The sequence below is a fragment of the Capra hircus genome, chromosome 10 (assembly GCF_001704415.2).
Source record: "Capra hircus breed San Clemente chromosome 10, ASM170441v1, whole genome shotgun sequence".
Classification (NCBI taxonomy): Eukaryota; Metazoa; Chordata; class Mammalia; order Artiodactyla; family Bovidae; genus Capra; species Capra hircus.
In genome coordinates this window covers 66,148,836-66,169,031 of record NC_030817.1, presented here as the reverse complement: position 1 = coordinate 66,169,031, position 20,196 = coordinate 66,148,836, and the positions used below count along the sequence as shown (strand labels likewise).

Here is a 20,196-nt window from a genome sequence, read left to right as displayed (position 1 = left end):
GGTAACATCCCACAACAAGGAACGACGTTCCAAACGGGATGAGAAACTAGATAAGAAATCTCAAGCCATGGAGGAACTAAAAGCAGAGCGAGAAAAACGGAAGAACAGAACAGGTAAGTGGAGAAAATGTAATGGCTACTTTGTGTCTTTGATCATATGATTTGACTTCCCGATGCCATTTTTATCTCCCCGCTCACCCTTTTAGCTCTCAAGTGTAGAGAATAGTATAATAAACTCATGAACCCATCCTCCAACTTCAGCAGTCAGCTCATAGCCAATCTTATTAAATCTGTACTGCCTTTTCCTTTGGGTTATTTTAAATATTTACTTTTATTTATTTGGCTGCACCAGGTCTTAGCTGCAGCATGTGAACTCTGGAGTCTCAATATGTGGAATCTAGTTTCCTGACCAGGGATTGAACCCAGGCCACCTGCATTGGGAGTGCAAAGTCTAAGCCACTGAACCACCAGGGACGTTCCTCTTTGGGTTATTTTAAAGTAAATCTCAGCATCATCACATTTCAACCATAAATACTTTAATATGTATTTCTAAAAGATTAGGACTCTTAAATATAACTACAGTACCATTACCACAGCTAAAAAAAGTGACAAATATTTTCTTCCAGTCTGTAGGTTGTCTTTTTGTTTTATTTATGGTTTCCTTTGCTACGCAAAAGCTTGTAAGTTTGAGTTGGTCCATTTGTTTATTTTGCTTTTATTTCTATTGCCTTGGGAGACAGAGAAAACATTGGTGTGATTTATATCAGAAAATGTTTTGCCTGTGTTCTCTTCTAGGAGTTTTATGGTGTCATGTCTCATATTTAAGTCTTTAAGCCACAAAATGGTGATATCATTCTTTCATCTAGTATCTGATATACTTATGTAAAGAGAAGCTTACCAGCTATTCAGTTAACACCAGGGATATTTTGTATTTACTAGTTCTCAAAAGAATGAGATAGTTCCTTAGCAAACTCCAACTGTAACCAGTGAGATTTGTTCGTTTGTTTTGAATATCTTTGGGAACTCATGGATTTTTAACATACTTTATGTTTTTATTCCATTCAGTTATTATTGTTGAGACTCAAATTGTCTTATCTTCAACCAGTTGTAGCCTGAATTCTTTTGACAGGAAACAAAGGCCTTAGTCTTTAATAATCCAGTGGTCTTTCGTAGCTTTCTTGCTTTCTGGATTTAGAGTCAGCCATTTCTCTAAGGAGCCCAATTCATCTTTGCGCTTTGGGGTGGGTTTTTCCCTCCCTCATAAGAAATTGTATTTTAACCATAGTCTAGACACAAGGAACACTGCTGGATTGGTTATTACTTCTAAAGTCTTTTCGATATCCAGAGCTAGGATTTTTTTTTTTTTTTTTTTTAGGATACATTCATTTTGAGCCTCATACTGATGTATCTGTTTTAAAACTAGGATGCCAAGTTTTGTTTTGTTTTGTTTTGTTTATGCTTTATAACAACTTTCTTGAGGTATAATTAAGGTACCATGCTGTTTATTCGTTTAAAGCATACAGGGCCTTTAATATATTCACAGCTGTGTAATAAAACTCAATGAGTTTTCAAATGTTTCATTACTCTAAAAAGAAACCTCATATCCCTTAGCTGTCACCCCCTCAGTCCTGTTATTTCCCAGCCCTAGCCTAGTCCTCTTATTTCCCAACCACTGGCCTACTTTCTGTCACTATGGACTTGCCTGTTCTGGGCATTTCATATAAATGGAATCATACACTATATGGTCTCTTGTGTCTGACTTCTTTTACTTAGCATGCTTTTAGATTCACCCATGTTGTAGCATGTATCATACTTCTTCCTTTTATGTCTGAATAATGTTCCATTATATGTCTGTACACGTTTTATTTGTCCCTTCACCTCTTGAGCGACACTGGATTGTTTTCACTTTTTGACTGTGGCAAATAATGCTGCTCTGAGTATTTATGTGTAAGTTATTGGGTAGACAGATTTTCACTTCTCTTGCCTATACACTTAGGAGTGGAATTGTTGAAGCATATGGTAACTTTGGTGTTGGAGAAGATTCTTGAGAGTCCCTTGGACTGCAAGGAGATCTAACCAGTCCATTCTGAAGGAGATCAGCCCTAGGATTTCTTTGGAGGGAATGATGCTGAAGCTGAAACTCCAGTACTTTGGCCACCTCATGCAAAGAGTTGACTCATTGGAAAAGACTCTGATGCCGGGAGGGACTGGGGGCAGGAGGAGAAGGGGACGACAGAGGATGAGATGGCTGGATGGCATCACCGACTCGATGGAGATGAGTTTGACTAAACTCCGGGGGTTGGTGATGCACAGGGGGCCTGGCGTGCTGAGATTCATGGGGTCGCAAAGAGTCGGACACGACTGAGCGACTGAACTGACTGACTGATGGTAACTTTGTGTTTGACCTTCTGAGAAACTGCCAGGCAGTTTTCCAAGAGACTTAACCATTTTGCGTTTTCACCAGCAATGTATGAGCGTTCGCCTCTGTTTTCACATCCTCACTAACACTTGTCATCGTCTTTTTTATTATAACCATTTTAGTGGGTATGAAGTGGTATCTTATTGTGGTTTTGATTTGCCTTTTTCTAATGACTAGTGATACTGAGCATTTTTTTTTGTATGCTTATTGGCCATTTGGGTATCTTCTTTGATGAAATGTCTAGTCAAGTCCTTCGCCCGTTTTTTAATCAAGTTCTCTGTTTTTCGTTGTTATTGAGTAGAAGGACTTCTTTAATTATTTTCAATTTTAGTCCATTATCTGATATATGATTTACAACGGGTTTCTCCTGATCTATAGGTTGTCTGTTTCCTCTTGATAGTGTTGTTTGATGCATAAAAGTTAATTTTGATGAAGTACTATTTATCTTCTGCTGTTTATCTACTTTTTCTTTAGTTGCCTGTGCTTTGGATATCATATCCAAGAAATCATTGCCAAATGCAGTGTCATAAACTTTTCCCCCTACTTCCTTTGAAAATTTTGATAATTTTAACTGTTACATGTAGATCTTTGATTCATTTTCATCTTTTTGTATGGTGGGAAGTAAGAGTCCACTTTTTTTTGTCATGTGGGATATCCAGTTTTCCCAGGACAAGGTTTTGAGATGACTGTCATTTCGCTATTGATTGGTCTTGACATCCTTGTCAGAAATCATCTAACCGTAGATACAAGGGTTTATTTCTAGACTCTCCATTTCATTGGTCTGTATATCTTTCAGATGACTTTTTCAAAGTCACTTGTTGGGAGTTCCTTGGTGGTCTAGTGGTTAGAATTTGATGCTTTCACTGCCTTGGCCTATGTTCAATCCCTGGTCAGGGTCCTGAGATCTCACAAGCCAGGTGGCGTGGCCCAAAAAAAGTCACTTATTAAGAGTTCTTTTTGTGTGGTTGTGCCATCAAGTGAATACTTTGTTTCATTTTATTTCTGATCTGTAGAGATGATATTATTTTTTTTCTTTTATGATTATATAAAATACAAGGTTCCAAAGTCAAACTTTCTAAATAAGGTATGTTCAAAGAAATATAGAACCTATACCCTGCTGTTTCACTCCTTGCCTCCCTCCCATTGTAGGCAGCCTTCCTTTTTAGTTTTTTAAACAAAAGGAGCAGATTCACCTTCCGTCTTGAATTAATGGCAGCACATTATACACACTTTTCTCTACCTTGCTTTTTTCACTTACTCATACATTCTAGAGATAACTCCTTAGGTCGAGCAGTGGTTGGTAGACTACCTGTTTTGTAATGATTTGATTGGAATACAGCGATGCCCATTTTTCATAATTGTCTGTGGCTGCTTCCTGTCTACAGTAGCGAAGTAGTGTAGTTGATACAGTAACCATATGAAGCCCATCCTAAGATATTTACTATCTGTTCATTTAAAAAGATTTTCTGACTCAGGATGCAATGTAATGGCTCAACTTGGCTCATTCCTTGTTTCCCAGCTGCAGGGTGGCTCACTGGGTCAGTGTGCTAGAGGTGATTCAGCCACTCCCCTTTGCAGACATTTGGGTTGTTTTCAGTCTTGTGCTATTACATGTAGTGCTGTAAATTCAAAATAAGGTTTCCCTGAAAGACTCTGAAGACATCTTTAGTTTTTCCTCATTTTTCCTGCCCATCTCCAGGTGTCTTGAGAACAATAAAAGACTAGTGTCAGCAGAGTTGGTATCCCTTTTTGCCCACTTAGTGACTATCTTCCAACACCCTCCCTCACCCCCTTTATTTTTGTCTGCTGGGGCTTGACATTTGGTATGATTTTAAACTTTCTGGGTAACTCACTTGTATAGATAGCCCAAGTAATCGCAATCCAGGCCAGAGATGGTGGAGCTATCTAGTAAATCTTTTTCTACATTCCAGTCCTTTTTTTCAGAGTTGAAAGATGTTTCTTATTGAGAAAACCTTAGTAAACATTTCCTTTTTTTTTTTTAAGCTGAGCTCCTTGCCAAGAAACAGCCATTAAAAACTAGTGAGGTGTACTCTGACGACGAAGAGGAGGAGGAGGATGACAAGTCCAGTGAAAAGTCAGACCGCTCATCCCGAACAACGTCATCCGATGAGGAAGAGGAGTAAGCTGTGCACGTTTTGGTCTAGTAGTCAGGATGGGTGGGTTCTACGGGGAAAGGTTTAGTGTAGTTTCCAAATATCTCCTCCTGTTTGGCGACAAACTGTGGTTTGGTCCAGTACCCTGAATTGCCGAGCTGAGTTTGTGAGCACATCTGTCAAACAGGCTTCTGCCTTTGGCTCATAGGCTGCGCCCCTGAACATTTCATCAGGATTTGGCAGGTAGGAATTGCCTTCATGTCACCCTCAGATTGGCCAAGAGCTTCCATTAGTTTTCTTTCTCTGATAATGGGTTATCTGGGATAGCAACCTCATTCAAGACAGTTCACAGTCCTGGTCAGAAACAGGATTGTAGTCCCACTTTCCTGTTGCTTCGTGTATTTCTCCTGCTGTGTGAAATCACATATACTTTGGTTAAGTTTTAAGAAGTTGGTATTTTTTATTTACCTTGATCTGTTAGTACAATGAACAGTTTTCCCAGCGTCCTTTGTTCCTCACAGGAAAGAAGAGATCCCTCCAAAATCACAACCGGTCTCCTTACCAGAGGAATTGAATCGGGTTCGATTATCACGGCATAAGCTGGAACGTTGGTGTCATATGCCCTTCTTCGCTAAAACAGTCACAGGATGTTTTGTACGGATTGGCATTGGAAACCACAACAGCAAACCAGTTTACCGGGTTAGTATTTCTTTGCTTGGACAGTTGTAGGATGTTTTAAATATAATGATTCTTGGCTAAGAGTATGAACTGCTGAACAGACCTGTCACTTTTCTGCCACCATTTGATGGGAAAATAGATTCCAGTAGAGATGTCATTAGATTAGCCACAATCTGAGGCAACCAGGGATCAAGCTGACCTACTGCCAGAAGAGTGCTTGGAGCCCAAAAGTTTAGATTTAGAATAATTTTTTCTATCCTTCCATATAAAAGCAAGATGGGAGACATTTATGAAGTCTTTGTCAGGAGTTATGTAATCTGGAAGATTTATTCATTTGAAAAATGATGAAAAATTTCCACATTACATACTAAGTGGCTTCTGGAACAGGGAGTTATATTGAGGTTTAAAAAATAAACAGAACCTTCCAACCTATTGAGATTATTTTGTGAGTTCCAGCTCTGCTTCTGTGGTCTGGATGACTAGAGCATAGCTGGTTGGTTTGTTTTTTCTTTTCTTTTCTTGTTTGTTTTATTCTGAGTTGTTTGATTTTAACCTGTGTTTACCCCCTTGTGTGAGGACCAGTGGCCATGCCATGTCCCAGAAACCTTGGGAGCAGAAACAGACATCATGGTCTTCACATTTGATTGATAAAACTGACCTCTGAAAGCCAAGTGCACCCCCAATAAGGCAGAATTAAGTTAGAGGGGAATTTGCCAACGGGTCCCACCAGGCTAACTGCGTCATCACTTACTCTGGGCACAGGTGCTTGGCTGTCTACTCCTAAGCCTGAGAACGGTGCCCAGAACACCTTGAAGCTATGGGGCTCCTCTCAGTTGAGGGTCACTCGTTTGCACTCAGGCACATGAAGCCAGAGGGTGGGGTGGAGGACTTCGAACGAGTGTGTTGTAACTGGTGTCTCTGTCCTCACTTAGGTTGCTGAGATCACGGGTGTTGTGGAAACCGCCAAAGTTTACCAGCTTGGTGGCACCAGAACAAACAAAGGGCTACAGCTACGGTAGGAGAGGTGCTTCCGTGGCCGATTCTGTTCCCACTGCAAACAGGCATGGCCTGTTGGGGCTGTTGCTTGCTCCCAGTGTTCTTTCTTATAATACTGTTTGTGTTGTCCCCACCAGGGGCTTGGAGGGAAACTTGTGTTCTGCCCTTGCCCATAGGGAAGGTAGGGTGTAGCTGTCTCATAGGGGACATTGAATGGTGGAACACACAGAAGGAAGACAATTGCAAGATCCGCTCCTCCCAGAGTCTTGCAGGCATTCCTCAGCGAGTGTGGGCAGGAGGCTTGCTTCTGGTCCTGGCTCCATCACCAACTAACCTGATCTCTCACAAGCCAGGTCACCTTTTTGGATTTAGTTTGTGCCTCAATAACTTGATGTTGACTGAGTGCTGGCTACATGCCACAGTTGTAGGCATCAGGATAGAGGTGAGAACAAAATACACAAGTCCCTACCTTCTTGGAGCCTGAAAATTCTAAAGGCCCCGTGTGGGAAGGAATAGAAGTAACTTGCCAGGTCACTGTAGATAGTGGGTCACAGACACACCTCTGCCATGGCCTTATTTGGCCTCCGTGGTCTTTCTGTTCTCTTCTCCCATTCCCATCATTTCTCCTGGACTGTTGAAAAGAGCCAGTTGGGTTAGGCGGTAGCCATCACATGCTAAGAGTGACTGTCCCTGTGAGGCAGGCACTGACTCACGTGGCCGGCACAGGGATCAGCAGAAAGGCAGTGTTCTTTCTCTCTAGGGATAGAGCCTCCTTGTCATTCATACCTCCGTAACATTTCACATTCTTGATGCCAGTTGACTGCGACCGATTTCACTATAGACGGACTTTAGAAGCACTGGCTAAGTCTACTCGCTTCCAGTGCTCACGCTGATGCTTAATCATGGCTGCTCTTTAGAACAACCTGGAAGGTTTTTTGTTGTTCGTGTTATTTCAGTGGTTGGTTCCTACTCCCAGAGATTGTAATTCAGTTGATCTAGAGTTGTGCCTTGCCACTGGAAGTTTTGTGAATCTTCGTAGATGATTCTAAAGGGTGGCCAAGATGGAGGCCCTCACAAATAGGTAGTGTGGAGTCTGGTGGGATTGATTTGCTGGCGCTGCAGTCAACATGGCCATTCCTGAAGCTGCTGTCTCTTTCTCATGTAGGCACGGCAGTGACCAGCGAGTGTTCCGCCTAGAGTTTGTCTCAAACCAAGAGTTCACTGAGAGCGAATTCATGAAGTGGAAAGAAGCGGTGAGTGAGTAGACAGCACCTCCCTAGCAGTTGTTCATGAAAATACTGACAGAGCCTCTTTCCAAAATTCTTAACAACCCTTTTATTGCATTTTGGTCCAGATGTTCTCTGCTGGCATGCAGTTGCCCACTCTAGATGAAATCAATAAGAAGGAATTATCTATTAAAGAAGCTCTTAATTATAAATTCAATGACCAGGACATTGAAGAGGTAAGAAACCTGGTATCCCAGAGTCTGGAGACTCATCCAGAGCCAAGTGTTAGAGAAGATCATGCCTGTCTTTTCTTTGCTGGATTTTGACATTTTTGGCTCTACCACTATTGCATGAGGAAGAAGGAATTCTGTTATTACTACCTTAGAATTTATAGTTCATCAGGATTTTCTTGTACACTGTCACCTGAAGTCATAGCCTAACAAAGTAGATTCAGGGCTCAGGGATCTCTGTTCTTCTGCTAGGCTTGGTCCTTCAGGAGTTTCCTTTCTCCGAGACATTTTGGTAAAGTTGTGTGATCTCTGTTCTCTTGGACAGTGGCTAGCCTTACAGTACAAGGTCCTTGGGCTGCTGCTGTCTATTGGTGCATGTTCCTTCACGCTAGCCTGGAAGAATCTCTGTGACCCCGGAAGCAGCATAGTACCCCTTGGAATGAACTCGCTCTGTATGTGGGGCATGGCACTGCCATAGGAAGAGCAGCCCTCTTTTAACTATCTGCTTACCTCCACAATGGGCTCACCTGTCCTGCCTAGAAAAGTAGTTTAGGATTACCTCACTGCTGGTGTCTTCTCCTCTCTGGTACAGATTGTAAAAGAGAAAGAAAGATTCAGGAAAGCTCCACCCAACTATGCTATGAAGAAAACGCAGCTTCTGAAGGAAAAGGTGAGGCCTTGTGTTGGAACTTCTTTCCCTGTCCTGCAAGGAGATACGGAAACCAGACTTGTTCATCCTCTGCCAAGTCAGTAGTGGCAGGATTGGGAGAAAATGCAGGGCTTGACTGTAAGCAGCATAGATTTTCTTAGCATCTGGGCAGCATCCCTTGGCTGTTTTCCTTTCTCTAAATGGAAGCTGATCTTGCCTGTTCCATTTTCCTCCCCTTCTAATCGCTTTAGTTTCACGTGTAATAAGATAGACCCCAGGGTAGTATCAGCACTGGGTCCGAACAGACGATTGATATTGCCCAGCCCCACTGTGGCAGGTGGCTTTCTGTTCTTCATGTCAGGGTGGGGTGAGCCTTGTTAGGGTGAGTTAGCCAGGCGGGGCCTGGGTTCTGAGGTGTTTGGTTTTGCTATTCCTTCACACCTCCTGTCATTTGTTCATCATGTGAGATATCTTGCCTGTGTTGGAAGGAAGGGGACACTTGATACAGAGCCGGTCATGGCCAAAATCTCATGCACCTCTCTGTGTACAGGCCATGGCTGAGGACCTGGGAGATCAGGACAAGGCCAAACAAATCCAAGACCAGCTGAACGAGCTAGAGGAGCGAGCAGAGGCCTTGGACCGCCAGCGGACCAAGAACATATCTGCTATCAGGTGTGCTTCAGGGCCTGTTTGGATTGGGCTCCTATCCTTGGTCCACAGTCTATCAGGCGAGCTGTGGCCTTGGATGTGCTATGCTCCAGTGGCTCCACATATCTGGAATCAGGCACCATGGTTCCCACCCTCCTTTCACAGCCCACTGACTCATCCCTCTTCCTCACCCCACAGTTACATCAACCAGCGGAACCGGGAGTGGAACATTGTGGAGTCTGAGAAGGCCCTTGTGGTGAGTGAGACAGCTTGATCTGGATCACTAAGTATAGTTTTAATTAATAAAACAACATGTAATATTTTCTGTATCTCACCTGAGTATGTTTTCTTTTAATTATTAAAGTAGCATGTACACTTAACACACACATAGTCTCTCTGTCTGTACACATACAACTGTATAAGGTATCACAATAGAAAGCAGCAGTCTTCTGTGCTAACCCCTCCCCATCTTTAGATTCTATTCCACGCATATTTATTTTTATCAGTTTCCAGTTTTTTTCTTTTTGTTATTGTTCCCATAATCTGTTCTGGTGTTCTTGAAGGGAAAAGGCTAATAGACAGCCTTTGACTTTTTCAGGCCCTTGCAAAGACTGTTACTTATACATATGCTTATGATAAATGAGAGGCGTGGCGGGCAGGAGATAGAGCTCTGTAATACATGCTCTCTGTTTCAGGCTGAAAGTCACAACATGAAAAACCAACAGATGGATCCCTTTACCAGGCGACAGTGTAAACCTACCATCGTTTCTAATGTGAGTGCCTAAAGAGGACATATTTAGTCAGGACCTAGATTCTAGGACATAAATGAATTCCATTAGGAGATTAATAAGCAAGTTAAAAATAATGTTGTCTTAGTGGGATTTGCTTGCCTCAAACACTCGGGTCTGGATACTTCCTTTTTTATCTTACTGTAGGACATACAGGTAGTAAAAACCTGGCATGGATTTTAGAAACCTATGGACTAACGTGCGATGCCAGGGCAGGTTTACCAGTGCAGCAGACATGAGGAATGTGTAGGCTAGGTCACCTAGCAAGGGCCTGGATGGGCTGGACTTTAAAGCTTTTAACTGTCCCTTTTTGTAGCCTGGAGGAAAACCCCACTGAACTGCTGATGGGCCTACTGTGGTGCTTGTGTTAGTGGTGGTAGGTGGGACAGAAACTGGTGGTGGGACTGTGTGAGTGTTGAAGAGTCTCTAAAATAACTTCCTTTTTCTCTCAGTCCAGAGACCCAGCTGTTCAAGCTGCCATATTGGCCCAGCTGAACGCAAAATACGGTTCTGGAGTGTTACCAGATGCTCCAAAGGAAATGAGCAAGGCAAGTATAACACTGAAGCTCGGCCACTGGCCTGGACACCAGAGCAGGCGCTTCCTGGTTTGGGCTTGATTGTCCCCACCTGGAGGAACTTGGCGTCCCACTTGTAGTCCTTTCTTCATCCTCATTATTTACAAATGTAATAAACAGCTACTGAATTTTGGTCAGATGACGTAAGTTGTGAACCCAACACCACTACGTCTAATGAAGGTCTAATGAAACCCCTGACTGTGGCTTTAGGCGGCTGACCTCTAGCCTTCTAATCCACATTTTCTTCTGTGTAAAGTGGGGTAATATTATATGCCCTGCCTAACTCATAGGACAATCAGGAGTAGATGATATGTAAGGATGAGACAGTTGTAAAAGTGAAAGCTCCTTGTAAACTGAAATGTTAAACCGAGAGAAACTGCCCGTTTAGAAGCCATTTTCTGTCTTTTCCTAAGGAGCCCAAACTCCCAGAAATTCCAGAGATCTTGAGTCAGGGGTGATTTGTTGTCTTAAACCTACCCTTTCTACCCTCACCCACAGACATGAACCTTCCCTTCCCTCTCCTCCTAGGCTCAGAAATGAAACCTCTTTGTGGACTCTTCCTGTCCTCCCTCTGAGAGAAGAAATCAGAAAAGTCTTTAACAGGAAGAGCTAATGAACTTGAGCAGCAGTTTTCACCGTTAGTGGTTGCTGCTGCTGGAAGTCCAGTCGCATTTACCCCTTTGTAATTAGTTTTTCTCTTCCCGTTGCAGGGTCAGGGAAAGGATAAAGATTTGAATTCTAAATCAGCCAGTGATCTCTCAGAAGATTTGTTCAAAGTACATGACTTCGACGTGAAGATTGATTTACAAGTCCCCAGCTCAGGTAGGTGAAGGTAGAGATTGGCCATGGCCAAGGACCAGGGTGGCTCCATGACTCTCAGCCAGCAAGGAGGCCTGCTTTTGGGGAAGAAATGGGGATGTCTAGTCACCTGTATTTATGGAGGCCAGAGTAATAGAGGCTGCAGGTCCGTCTTGAGAGGGAACAGGGACACTACCTGGAGGAGTGAAGCCCAAGACCGGGGGACCTCAGATGCCGGTTTGCTCTTCTTTCCTGTAGAATCAAAGGCCTTGGCCATCACGTCCAAGGCTCCGCCGGCCAAGGATGGAGCTCCGAGGAGATCTCTGAACTTGGAGGACTACAAAAAACGACGAGGGCTTATCTGAGCGCGCCCAGCCTGCTGCGTCTGACCCCGCATGCCCATCACAGTGTCCCACTTTTCCTCCTTTCCTCTGATTTGCCCTCACTGGGCTGGAGCAGCAGGAGAACTGGGAAGAGACTCTAAACTGCCAGTCGTCTGTAATATAAACCATTTGCTGTATAGACTTCCCTGGTCTGCAACATCTCCACCGACCCCCAGGACCCCCCCAATGTGAACCTGGGCTCTCTTGGGCTTTATCCATGTCTTTAGATTTGTGTTTGCCTTTTTCTTTTTTTTTTTAAACCACAGTTCATTGGCCACTCTGCACGCATTCAGTATTACCGTGGAGCTGGGGTTCTTGCTGGAGCCCCCAGCAGCAGCACTGGGCAGCATCCTGTGCTGGATGGCCCTGGACCCAACCATTGAACATTTGGCCCCCGGCCCTGGTGGGAGTGGGGGCTGGGCACCTGCAGACCCCTCTCCTCTCTCTCATCTTTCTCTTCTTCCCATCTTGCGGAAGAAGGGTTTTCAAAACCCAATTTAATTTCCAAAAAGTGTACATTTGTGGGGAGGGAGGGGGTTCTATTTGAGAGAGAGTGTGTATGTGTGTATGTGTCTGTAAGTGTGTGGATTTTTTTATCATTTTTTTAAAATGCAGTACTCTTTGTATCTGTCTGTCATGGGGCTATAGCTGTTTCAGATTTTTTTCAGCTGTACTTGAGCATCTGAAACTGCAAGAAAGAAACTCATTAAATGTGATTCTTCTTACTAAACGGGCCTGACTGCTGTAGCTGTGTAACTTCTCCCCCACCTCCTTTTTCCCATCACCCTCCCACCCCGGAGAAATCTCCCCAGTTTGGCCCCTGCCCTGTCAGCTGTTGTCCTGGCAGGTGGGAGGGAAGCCCATGGCTAGGTACTAGGGAGGTACAGGTGTCTTGCTCAGCCCATGTGTTCAGCCCACAGCTTCTTGGCTGAATGTAGTGTGTCTTTTCCCCGCTCCATGTACTTGTCTCTTCCTAGTGATTCTGTTTTGCCGTTTCAGCAAGAATAATATTGTGTTCTGTTTTTTAAGAGAAAGTATTCAACATGAATGTGGAGAGAACGAACACAAAGATATAGGTTGCAGATGTTACAAGCATGTGCAGTTCTGTGTGTGTGTATACATATATATGGTAAGCATATATATTGTTGTGCAGCTAGGGTGAAGCCAGCAAAGAAGTATGTATGTCTTTATAAAATGTTTGCAAAGAGATAAGCTGACTGCTTGATAATCATTCTCAGGTGTAAAGCTCCAAGTGTAAATAAAAGTGGCATTTAACAAATCTTTTCAGAACAAAGTACAGCTGACTATATAAAACAAGAACTAAGCTAAAGGAACAGCTGAGAGCTGCTGATTCCCACAAGAGGGAGAGGAATCTCAAAGCCCTGCTTTGTATCTCTTCACCCCACTTTCTATAAGAAAGTAGGATGATGGGAAATCACGGATTAAGTTGTATTTAAACAAAAAGGAACTTGGTAACTCTTCTGGGTTTAGTAGAGCCTCAGTGTTGCTTTAACTTAGTTTACACTTTTTTTATTTAAAAAAAAAAGCAGCAATCAATGTTTTTTTAAAAAGAATTGTGACTGTAAAATTGATAAATATGACTGTAACACAGCTTATATGGTGGCTGTGACAGTTCAGTTGGGCAAAGGAGTGGTGGTGGACTCATTAAAATCATATATACTTGAATAGTCCATTGACCAAAACTCTTTATAGACTGTTGTGTAAATGTGGAATCACAGACTGTTAAACATTGCCTGGACTCCAGAAGAGTCCTGGAGGCTGCTGGGACCTCTCGTATCATGACAAACTTGGACTTTTTCTTTCTTGTTTTAAAAGACACGAAATGATAGAATCCATATAATTTGCTGGAGACATTCTGATCCACCATGTAGATCTGTATTTAGTATCATTTGGATTTGGAGAAGTGTCGGTTACATTATGGCTGTGTAATAAAGTTTTTATTAAAACTGCATCACACTGTAGCCACTGTGCCACTACCTACCCACACGCAGCTGCTGAAACTTTCGTTCTGAGACGCCAGAAACAGCAGGGAGCAGAGCCAACCAAAGAAGACCGCCAGTTAACTTCTCACCTGAGTAGCCTATTTTGGTGATTGGAATCAAGACTGAGGACTTGTCTGCAGTCTCAACTGAGGCAGGGCCTCTGAACTGAGATCTTGACCAGGCATGATACATTGGCTTTATCCCACCAGCGGAGCTTCTTGGAGGTTCGAGGTACCTCTTGTGCTGGGGAATGGCAGCAGTGGCCCACTGCTGCACCCCCACCCCACCCCCCAGGTGGTTTCAGTGTTGAAGGGTGTGGCACCTAAAGCTGCTTTATACATTTTTCACTTCCTTCCAAGAAGCAAAAAGGCCAATGTCCGTATGCCGAGCTCATGATGTATAGAGGTCTGTTTGTCTGTCTTGCTTCTGACAGGTGCAGGGAAAGTCTTCCTGCCTACAGCTTTCCTTCAAAGAAAATGCTTTTGTTTTCTTTGTTTCTGTGAAGTCCTGACCTGTCACTCAAACTGTACAGATATTTGTAAATAAACTTTATGCCCTGTTTTAACAAGGGAGTCAGATTTAGTCCAAAGACTGCATCCTGAGTGGCAACTCTCAAAGTTACATTTTAAAAGTCCAGGAGAGCCTCTCGCTTGGCTTCCCTCCCTCCCCCTACTCTTAGCCCTGAACCACCACCACCCTCAAGTGAAAGTGGCTGTTGTTAACTCTTTAGCTACCCAGTTCCCCAGAAGCCTCTCTGAGACAATGGTTGCCTAGAGCCAAGGCAACCTCCAACTGGCCTAGTTTACTTCCTACGTTGGAAGATACCAACAAGCTCTAACAGAACTAGGTAGGCCCCTGATACACTGCCTAACCCTAGTGAGAGTGTCGTCCTTCTATAGCTTTCAGCTGGCTGAGGTATAATTTTTTTGTTAACCTGTTTTCTGCCTGTCGTGAGTATGAAGGGGGACCCAGGGCTTGTGAGTATGGCTCTGGGGGTAATACTGATATACTTCCCTTAGGGCCCCAGCTGGGGACATCTGTAAGGCTCCCTGCCCTCACATGAGGCTGTGTCTCAAACCTTTCTAGACCTGGGAAGGTAGGGGGTGGCAACGCAATGATACAAGCCTCGTCCAGGCCTGCCTTTGATGGGAGAGGTGGGTCCCTGGGGCTTACCTAGCAACTGCATCTAATGAGGTTTTCTTAAACTCCCTATCACACCAGCCACCTGATTGTTGGAAGCAGTGGGCTCCTGGGCCCTAGAGAGCAGAGATTATAGTCCAGCCTAGAGGACAGCCTTGTCTCGTTATTTCCCAGGGTTCTCTGCTGTGAGGCAGCCACTGGCTGTGGGTGGAGGAATGCAAAGGGGAGAGGGGTGCAGGGTCTATTGGCTATCTCATGGCAGTGACGTTCTGGAATGGGGAAGTCACAGGCCTCCAGCTCAGATACTTTCATGTGACTTTCCTGACTAAAGTGGGCAGCTGAACTGCTTTGGGGAGGAGAGGTTTGGAGGGAGCAGCAGCACTAGGGGGTGAGGACAGGGGGGCAGTCTGCCTTCTCTGGAGGGTTCCCCAGGCTGGCCCCCCAGGGCCAGTTTCTTGGCCCAGAATAGGGGCTTAGCCAGTGCAGCACAGGCGTATTGAGGGCTTCCAGATTGTGCTCTGGACCTGAGGGAGAGCCTAAAAGCCACAAGGTAAGCGGGCTCAGTGCAGCATCATGCCCCAGCTCCACCACTTAACTACCTAGGGCTGAAGCTGGTTAACTCTTCTGAGCCCATTCCCCATCTTTAACATAAAATCTATCTGGAGCCTGTTCAAGATGAAGTGTTCCTTTTCCCAGTAAAGGTTTGGTAGGTGCTGTTGTCAGACTAGAGGCCATTAGGCCTCACAGGAGAGACGGAGCAGAGTGGAGGGGTGAGGGTGGAAGGGGCAGTGTGATGGAATGGGTCAGAAACCACAGAATAGCCCCAGTGCCAGCAGAGGGCATGAAGCTCCAGAAGCTGGGCCTCAGCTGGCTCCCACCTAGGAGTGTGTGTGTGTGTGTGTCCCAGAGACTCAGCTGGCGCGCGTGTGTGTGTGTGTGTGTGTGTGTCCCAGAGACTCAGCTGGCTCCCACCTAGGAGTGTGTGTGTGTGTGTCCCAGAGACTCAGCTGGCGTGTGTGTGTGTCCCAGAGACTCAGCTGGCGTGTGTGTGTGTCCCAGAGACTCAGCTGGCGTGTGTGTGTGTCCCAGAGACTCAGCTGGCGTGTGTGTGTGTCCCAGAGACTCAGCTGGCGTGTATATGTGTCCCAGAGACTTAGCTGGCGTGTGTGTGTGTGTGTGTGTGTGTGGCCCAGAGACTCAGCTGGCTCCCACCTAGGAGTGTGTGTGTTGAAGGGTGGGAGGAAGGTCAAGAAACTCTGTCTCCCTATGGAGGTTCTGATGATCACTGGGGCTGGCCAGGAGAACTGTCCAGAGAACTGTCCAGAGAAGGACAGCTGCCTTTTGGTCCCACTTGCTGCTGCTATTTATCCTCTGCAGCCCCAACACACACCCTCTTTACTGATGGTGGTTCTGAAAGCATCCTCCTGCTCTCAGCCCTCACTGGCTCTGGAGGCCTCCACCTCACCACTGCCCCAGGGGACTCAGAAAGACTGTGAGGCCTCAACTCCCCAACACCACAGGGAGTAATTAAAACATAAAAACCGTGTCAAACTGGAAAATGAGTGTAAAGAAGTTCAACCAAGTTCTGATCTCTTTCATGATGACTTAATAGTATCTTCAGAATATCACTTTTCGTCTCTTTTAGCTGTCCATGACCCTGCATTTTCCCCAGTGGTTCAACGGTCTGCCTGCAATGCAGTACATGCGGGTTCAGTTTCTGGGACGGGAAGGTCCCCTGGAGGAAATGGCAACCCACTCCAGTATTCTTGCCTGGAGAATCTCATGAACAGAGAAGCCTGGTGGGTTACAGTCCATGAGGTCACAAAGAGTCAGAAACGACTGAATGGACTTAGCAGGCGCAAACGTACGACACTGTGTCGATAAATTCATGCGGAGAACACATCTTGCTCAGCCATAAACACATCCACCTCTCCTGAAACGCACAGGTCTATCCCCATCGATTTTTCCCTGGAGAACTACTCTTCACCCTTCAGCGCTCAAAGGTCACCTCCTCCAGGAAACCTCTGATTGCCCCTTCCCGCTCCGGTTTGGGAGCGCCTAGGCTTCTCTAGGGCGGCAGACACCACGCTGTAGTACTGTTACCTGTGAGTCTCCACCTCCACCCTGGGAGCTAGTTAACGCCCAATAAACGCAGTGGAGGAAAGGGGGGGCGAGACCAGCTGACTGCGTTCTAGGATTTCTGACCCCACCACTCCCCTCTATCGTGTCCCCAGACCGCAGCGCACGCGGGAATGAGATGGCGGTGCTACGCCGCCTGCAGTAGAAGCCCAGGCTGTCCGCGTCGTATGGGTTCAACCTGAGTCCGCGAGTAAAAGGGCTGTGGCAGATGGGAGCTATCCCCTCACGCCCCGACGAGTCAACAGCCTCGGCCTCTGTTCGCCCACTCGCGACCTCACAGACCTTGGAGTCCAGGTCCGAGTGCCCCACGGGGCGGTGACCACACCGCCTGCACGTGCATGCCCTCGCCATGCACGTCTCCAACCGTGGACCCCGGCCGGGCGCGCCCCGGCGGCCTCCCCACACCCGCCCCCCACCCGCCGTTGAGAGCTGGGGCCTGATTACTCGGTGCTTCTGGCGGGTTGAGTGAGGCGCCCGGCGACAGCATCAGCTCCATCAGCTCCACGGACCTAGGGCCTGCGCGCCGCTTCCCAGCTTCCCAGTGGCTCCTGTTTCCACCTGGCCACTGGAGGCTCTCTGCGCACCCCGGGTGGAGGTCACGCTGGCAGGCAGAGATCACAAATATAATTAGGGGATGTGCCCACCTGGGGCGGGGAGACATCTGGAGGTACCCTGGTAGGGATGTGGGGGACAGAGAAAGACTTCATCGCTGACCTCAGACACTACCAGTCCCCTCTGGCTCCCCTTGGCCACTGGCAGAGATTCTGAGGGTTCCGAGTTTTAGAGAGAGGGAGGAGGGGAAATACAGGCTCCTGGGAGGGATGGGAAACCTTGTTTCTGAAGTGTGTCAGGAGAGAAAATGTTCTTACTGAGCATACACAGGTGTGGTGACACATTTTGACTGTTTTGGAGGAGGGTGATTCAGAGGGTGGCGGGTCAGTGAATGCTGCTAGGTCCCAAGTTTTATCAGAAGATATTCCCAGGATATTTCCACAAATTGTATCAATTATGGGGTCAGAGATTGCATGGGGAGGAGGAGAAACCCAAAGGCAAGGAAAAGGGTCTGGGGTTGTCAAGTGAAGATGGCTGTTCACTCCTCTTTCCAGGAGGAAGGAGAACACCAATTCTTCCCCATTTGCAATAACCCTGGCTCTGGCAAACACTTTAGCACTGTCTCTACCATGCTCTGGGCAGAAAAGGGCTTCAGACTGACCAGGGTTGGAGAATGAATGGTTTGCAGCAAGCAGCTGAAAACCAAGGTCTCACTGAAAGTTCCTTGGAAACAGTAAATATAGCTTTTTAGCAACCTAGGGCCTGTTTTCTTTCTTTTCTTTTTTAAAACTGCACCGTGTGGCATGTGGGGATCGTAGTTCCCCAACCACAGATGGAATCCATGCCCCCTGCATTGGAAGCACAGAATCTCCTGGGGCTGTTTTCTGTTGTGTCCTTTCTCATTCCCTTCCTTCAAAAGACAATGTAAAATGATGCGCCACCACCCCTAGTAAGGGATCATTCTTGCATCCCTTTCACCTACCACAATGCCTTGTTCATAGCAGCTGCTTGCTGCTGCTGCTGCTAAGTCACTTCAGTGGTGTCCGACTCTGTGTGACCCCGTAGACGGCAGCCGACCAGCCTCCGCCATCTCTGGGATTCTCCAGGCAAGAACACTGGAGTGGGTTGCCAATGCATGAAAGTGAAAAGTGAAAGAGAAGTCGCTCAGTCGTGTCCAACTCTTGGCAACCCCATGAACTGCAGCCTACCAGTCTCCTCCATCCATGGGATTTTCCAGGCAAGAGTACTGGGGTGGGGTGCCATTGCAATGAAAGTTAATTTGCTCTATAAATGACAAATGAGTCATAGGTCACAGAATATTGGAATCTTGGGGTCAGAAACTCCCTTGGAGGACACTAAGCCTCACAGAGCATGTCTGGGAGTTGTTGACTTGAATGAGAACCTATACCACCTGGCCTAAAGGAAACTATGCCACCACCACCTTCCCAACATATACACACACGCTCTCACACACTCACACACATCTCATGGAAGCTCAGCTCTCACTGGAAAGGCTTTCAGAACAACAGGTGGGGGCTTCCCTGATGGCTCAGTCCTGAAGAATCTGCCTGCCAGTGCAGGGGACATGAGTTCAATCCCTGGTCTGGGATGACCCCACATGCCAAGTGGCAATTGAGCCTGTGTGCCACCACTACTGAACCTGTGCTCTGGAGCCCAGGGGCTGTAACTACTGAGCCCAAGTGCTACAAGCACTGAAGCCCTGTGCCCTAGAACCCATGTTCCACAAGAGAAGTCACTGCAATGAGAAGCCTGCACACCACAACAAAGAGTAGCCCCTGCTTGTTGCAAATAGAAAAAGCCTGTGTGCAGCAAATACAAATAAAGTTACTAAAAAAAAACCAAACAGATGGCCCACTCATCCTCTCTCTCCAAGGTGAGAGGCCCTGCCCAGGGGTCTTGGGAACCAGAAACTGGCATAGAAATGGTGAGTAGTGACCTTGCTCCTGCCACTGGGGCCAATGGTCCTGTACTGTGAGTTGCATAAGAGGCACAGAGCTAAGTGAGGCAGGCTAAGGAATAAACTAGTAACCTCTCACTCAATCTCACGCACCCCTTCCACAGCTTTTGTGCCCCAGGGTAGTTAACCCCAGGAGGGATGTAGCCCCCATGCCTGAAAAGTCCTGAAGGACACAGAGAGGGATGAAGACTCAGATACCCCAGGATGCAGGCATCTAGGGTATAGGAGGATCCCTGAACAAAGAAGCCACAAGAAGAAGGATCAGTTCTCTTCTCAGACATATAGCTGACCTTGTGGATAAAGCAGAGGGATTCTCATGGCCAATCTCAGATCAGCCACCTAATGACCATCAAAACCTTGAAACAATCTTCTTGGCCCCCACACATCTATTTTTTGCATCATACAAGAGGCCATTCCTATGCCTATATTGTAGTCAGACTGACCTTCTCCACACCCCTCTAACTCACATCCATCTACTCAACTTCAAGGACTGGGAAAACTGAGGCAAAAAACAGAATTCCAGCATTTGAAAGGTCATTCCTGGCTCAACTAGGAGGACATGCGGCCCCTTTGACCTTGTCCCACAGCTTTATTGGGACCCCTCCGCCCTGCCCCAGGATTGTGCCTATGTTTTCTGCCTATGATAGGTGGAGGCAGACTCTGCCTTCACTGGATAAGGATCTAGAGACTGAACTGCAAGATGTTAAGAAACTGAGCATAGCACAAGAATAGAAGTTAGGGCACACTCCCCCACCTAACCGTGTGGCCTTGCACAAGCGCCTTAACCTCCTTGGTTGAGTCATTTAACCTCTTTGTTACTTCTGCTGTATTGTGAGGATGGTAGAGGCATATAAATGTACTTCCCACTTGAAAATCTATGA

General features: G+C 46.2%; 1 protein-coding gene across 1 annotated transcript in view; it reads left to right on the top strand.

Moving 5' to 3' along the window:
• The window catches only part of RTF1 (RTF1 homolog, Paf1/RNA polymerase II complex component), a 45,188-nt gene extending 31,117 nt beyond the window's left edge, over positions 1–14,071 (top strand). The window contains exons 6-18 of the mRNA XM_018054426.1: positions 2–113; positions 4,423–4,558; positions 5,054–5,231; positions 6,143–6,225; positions 7,372–7,459; positions 7,561–7,668; positions 8,255–8,332; positions 8,862–8,983; positions 9,158–9,215; positions 9,655–9,732; positions 10,200–10,295; positions 11,033–11,144; positions 11,379–14,071. Coding sequence (XP_017909915.1) covers positions 2–113; positions 4,423–4,558; positions 5,054–5,231; positions 6,143–6,225; positions 7,372–7,459; positions 7,561–7,668; positions 8,255–8,332; positions 8,862–8,983; positions 9,158–9,215; positions 9,655–9,732; positions 10,200–10,295; positions 11,033–11,144; positions 11,379–11,485 — 1,356 coding nt within the window. The 3' untranslated portion in view covers positions 11,486–14,071. The remainder of the gene's footprint in view (position 1; positions 114–4,422; positions 4,559–5,053; positions 5,232–6,142; positions 6,226–7,371; positions 7,460–7,560; positions 7,669–8,254; positions 8,333–8,861; positions 8,984–9,157; positions 9,216–9,654; positions 9,733–10,199; positions 10,296–11,032; positions 11,145–11,378) is intronic.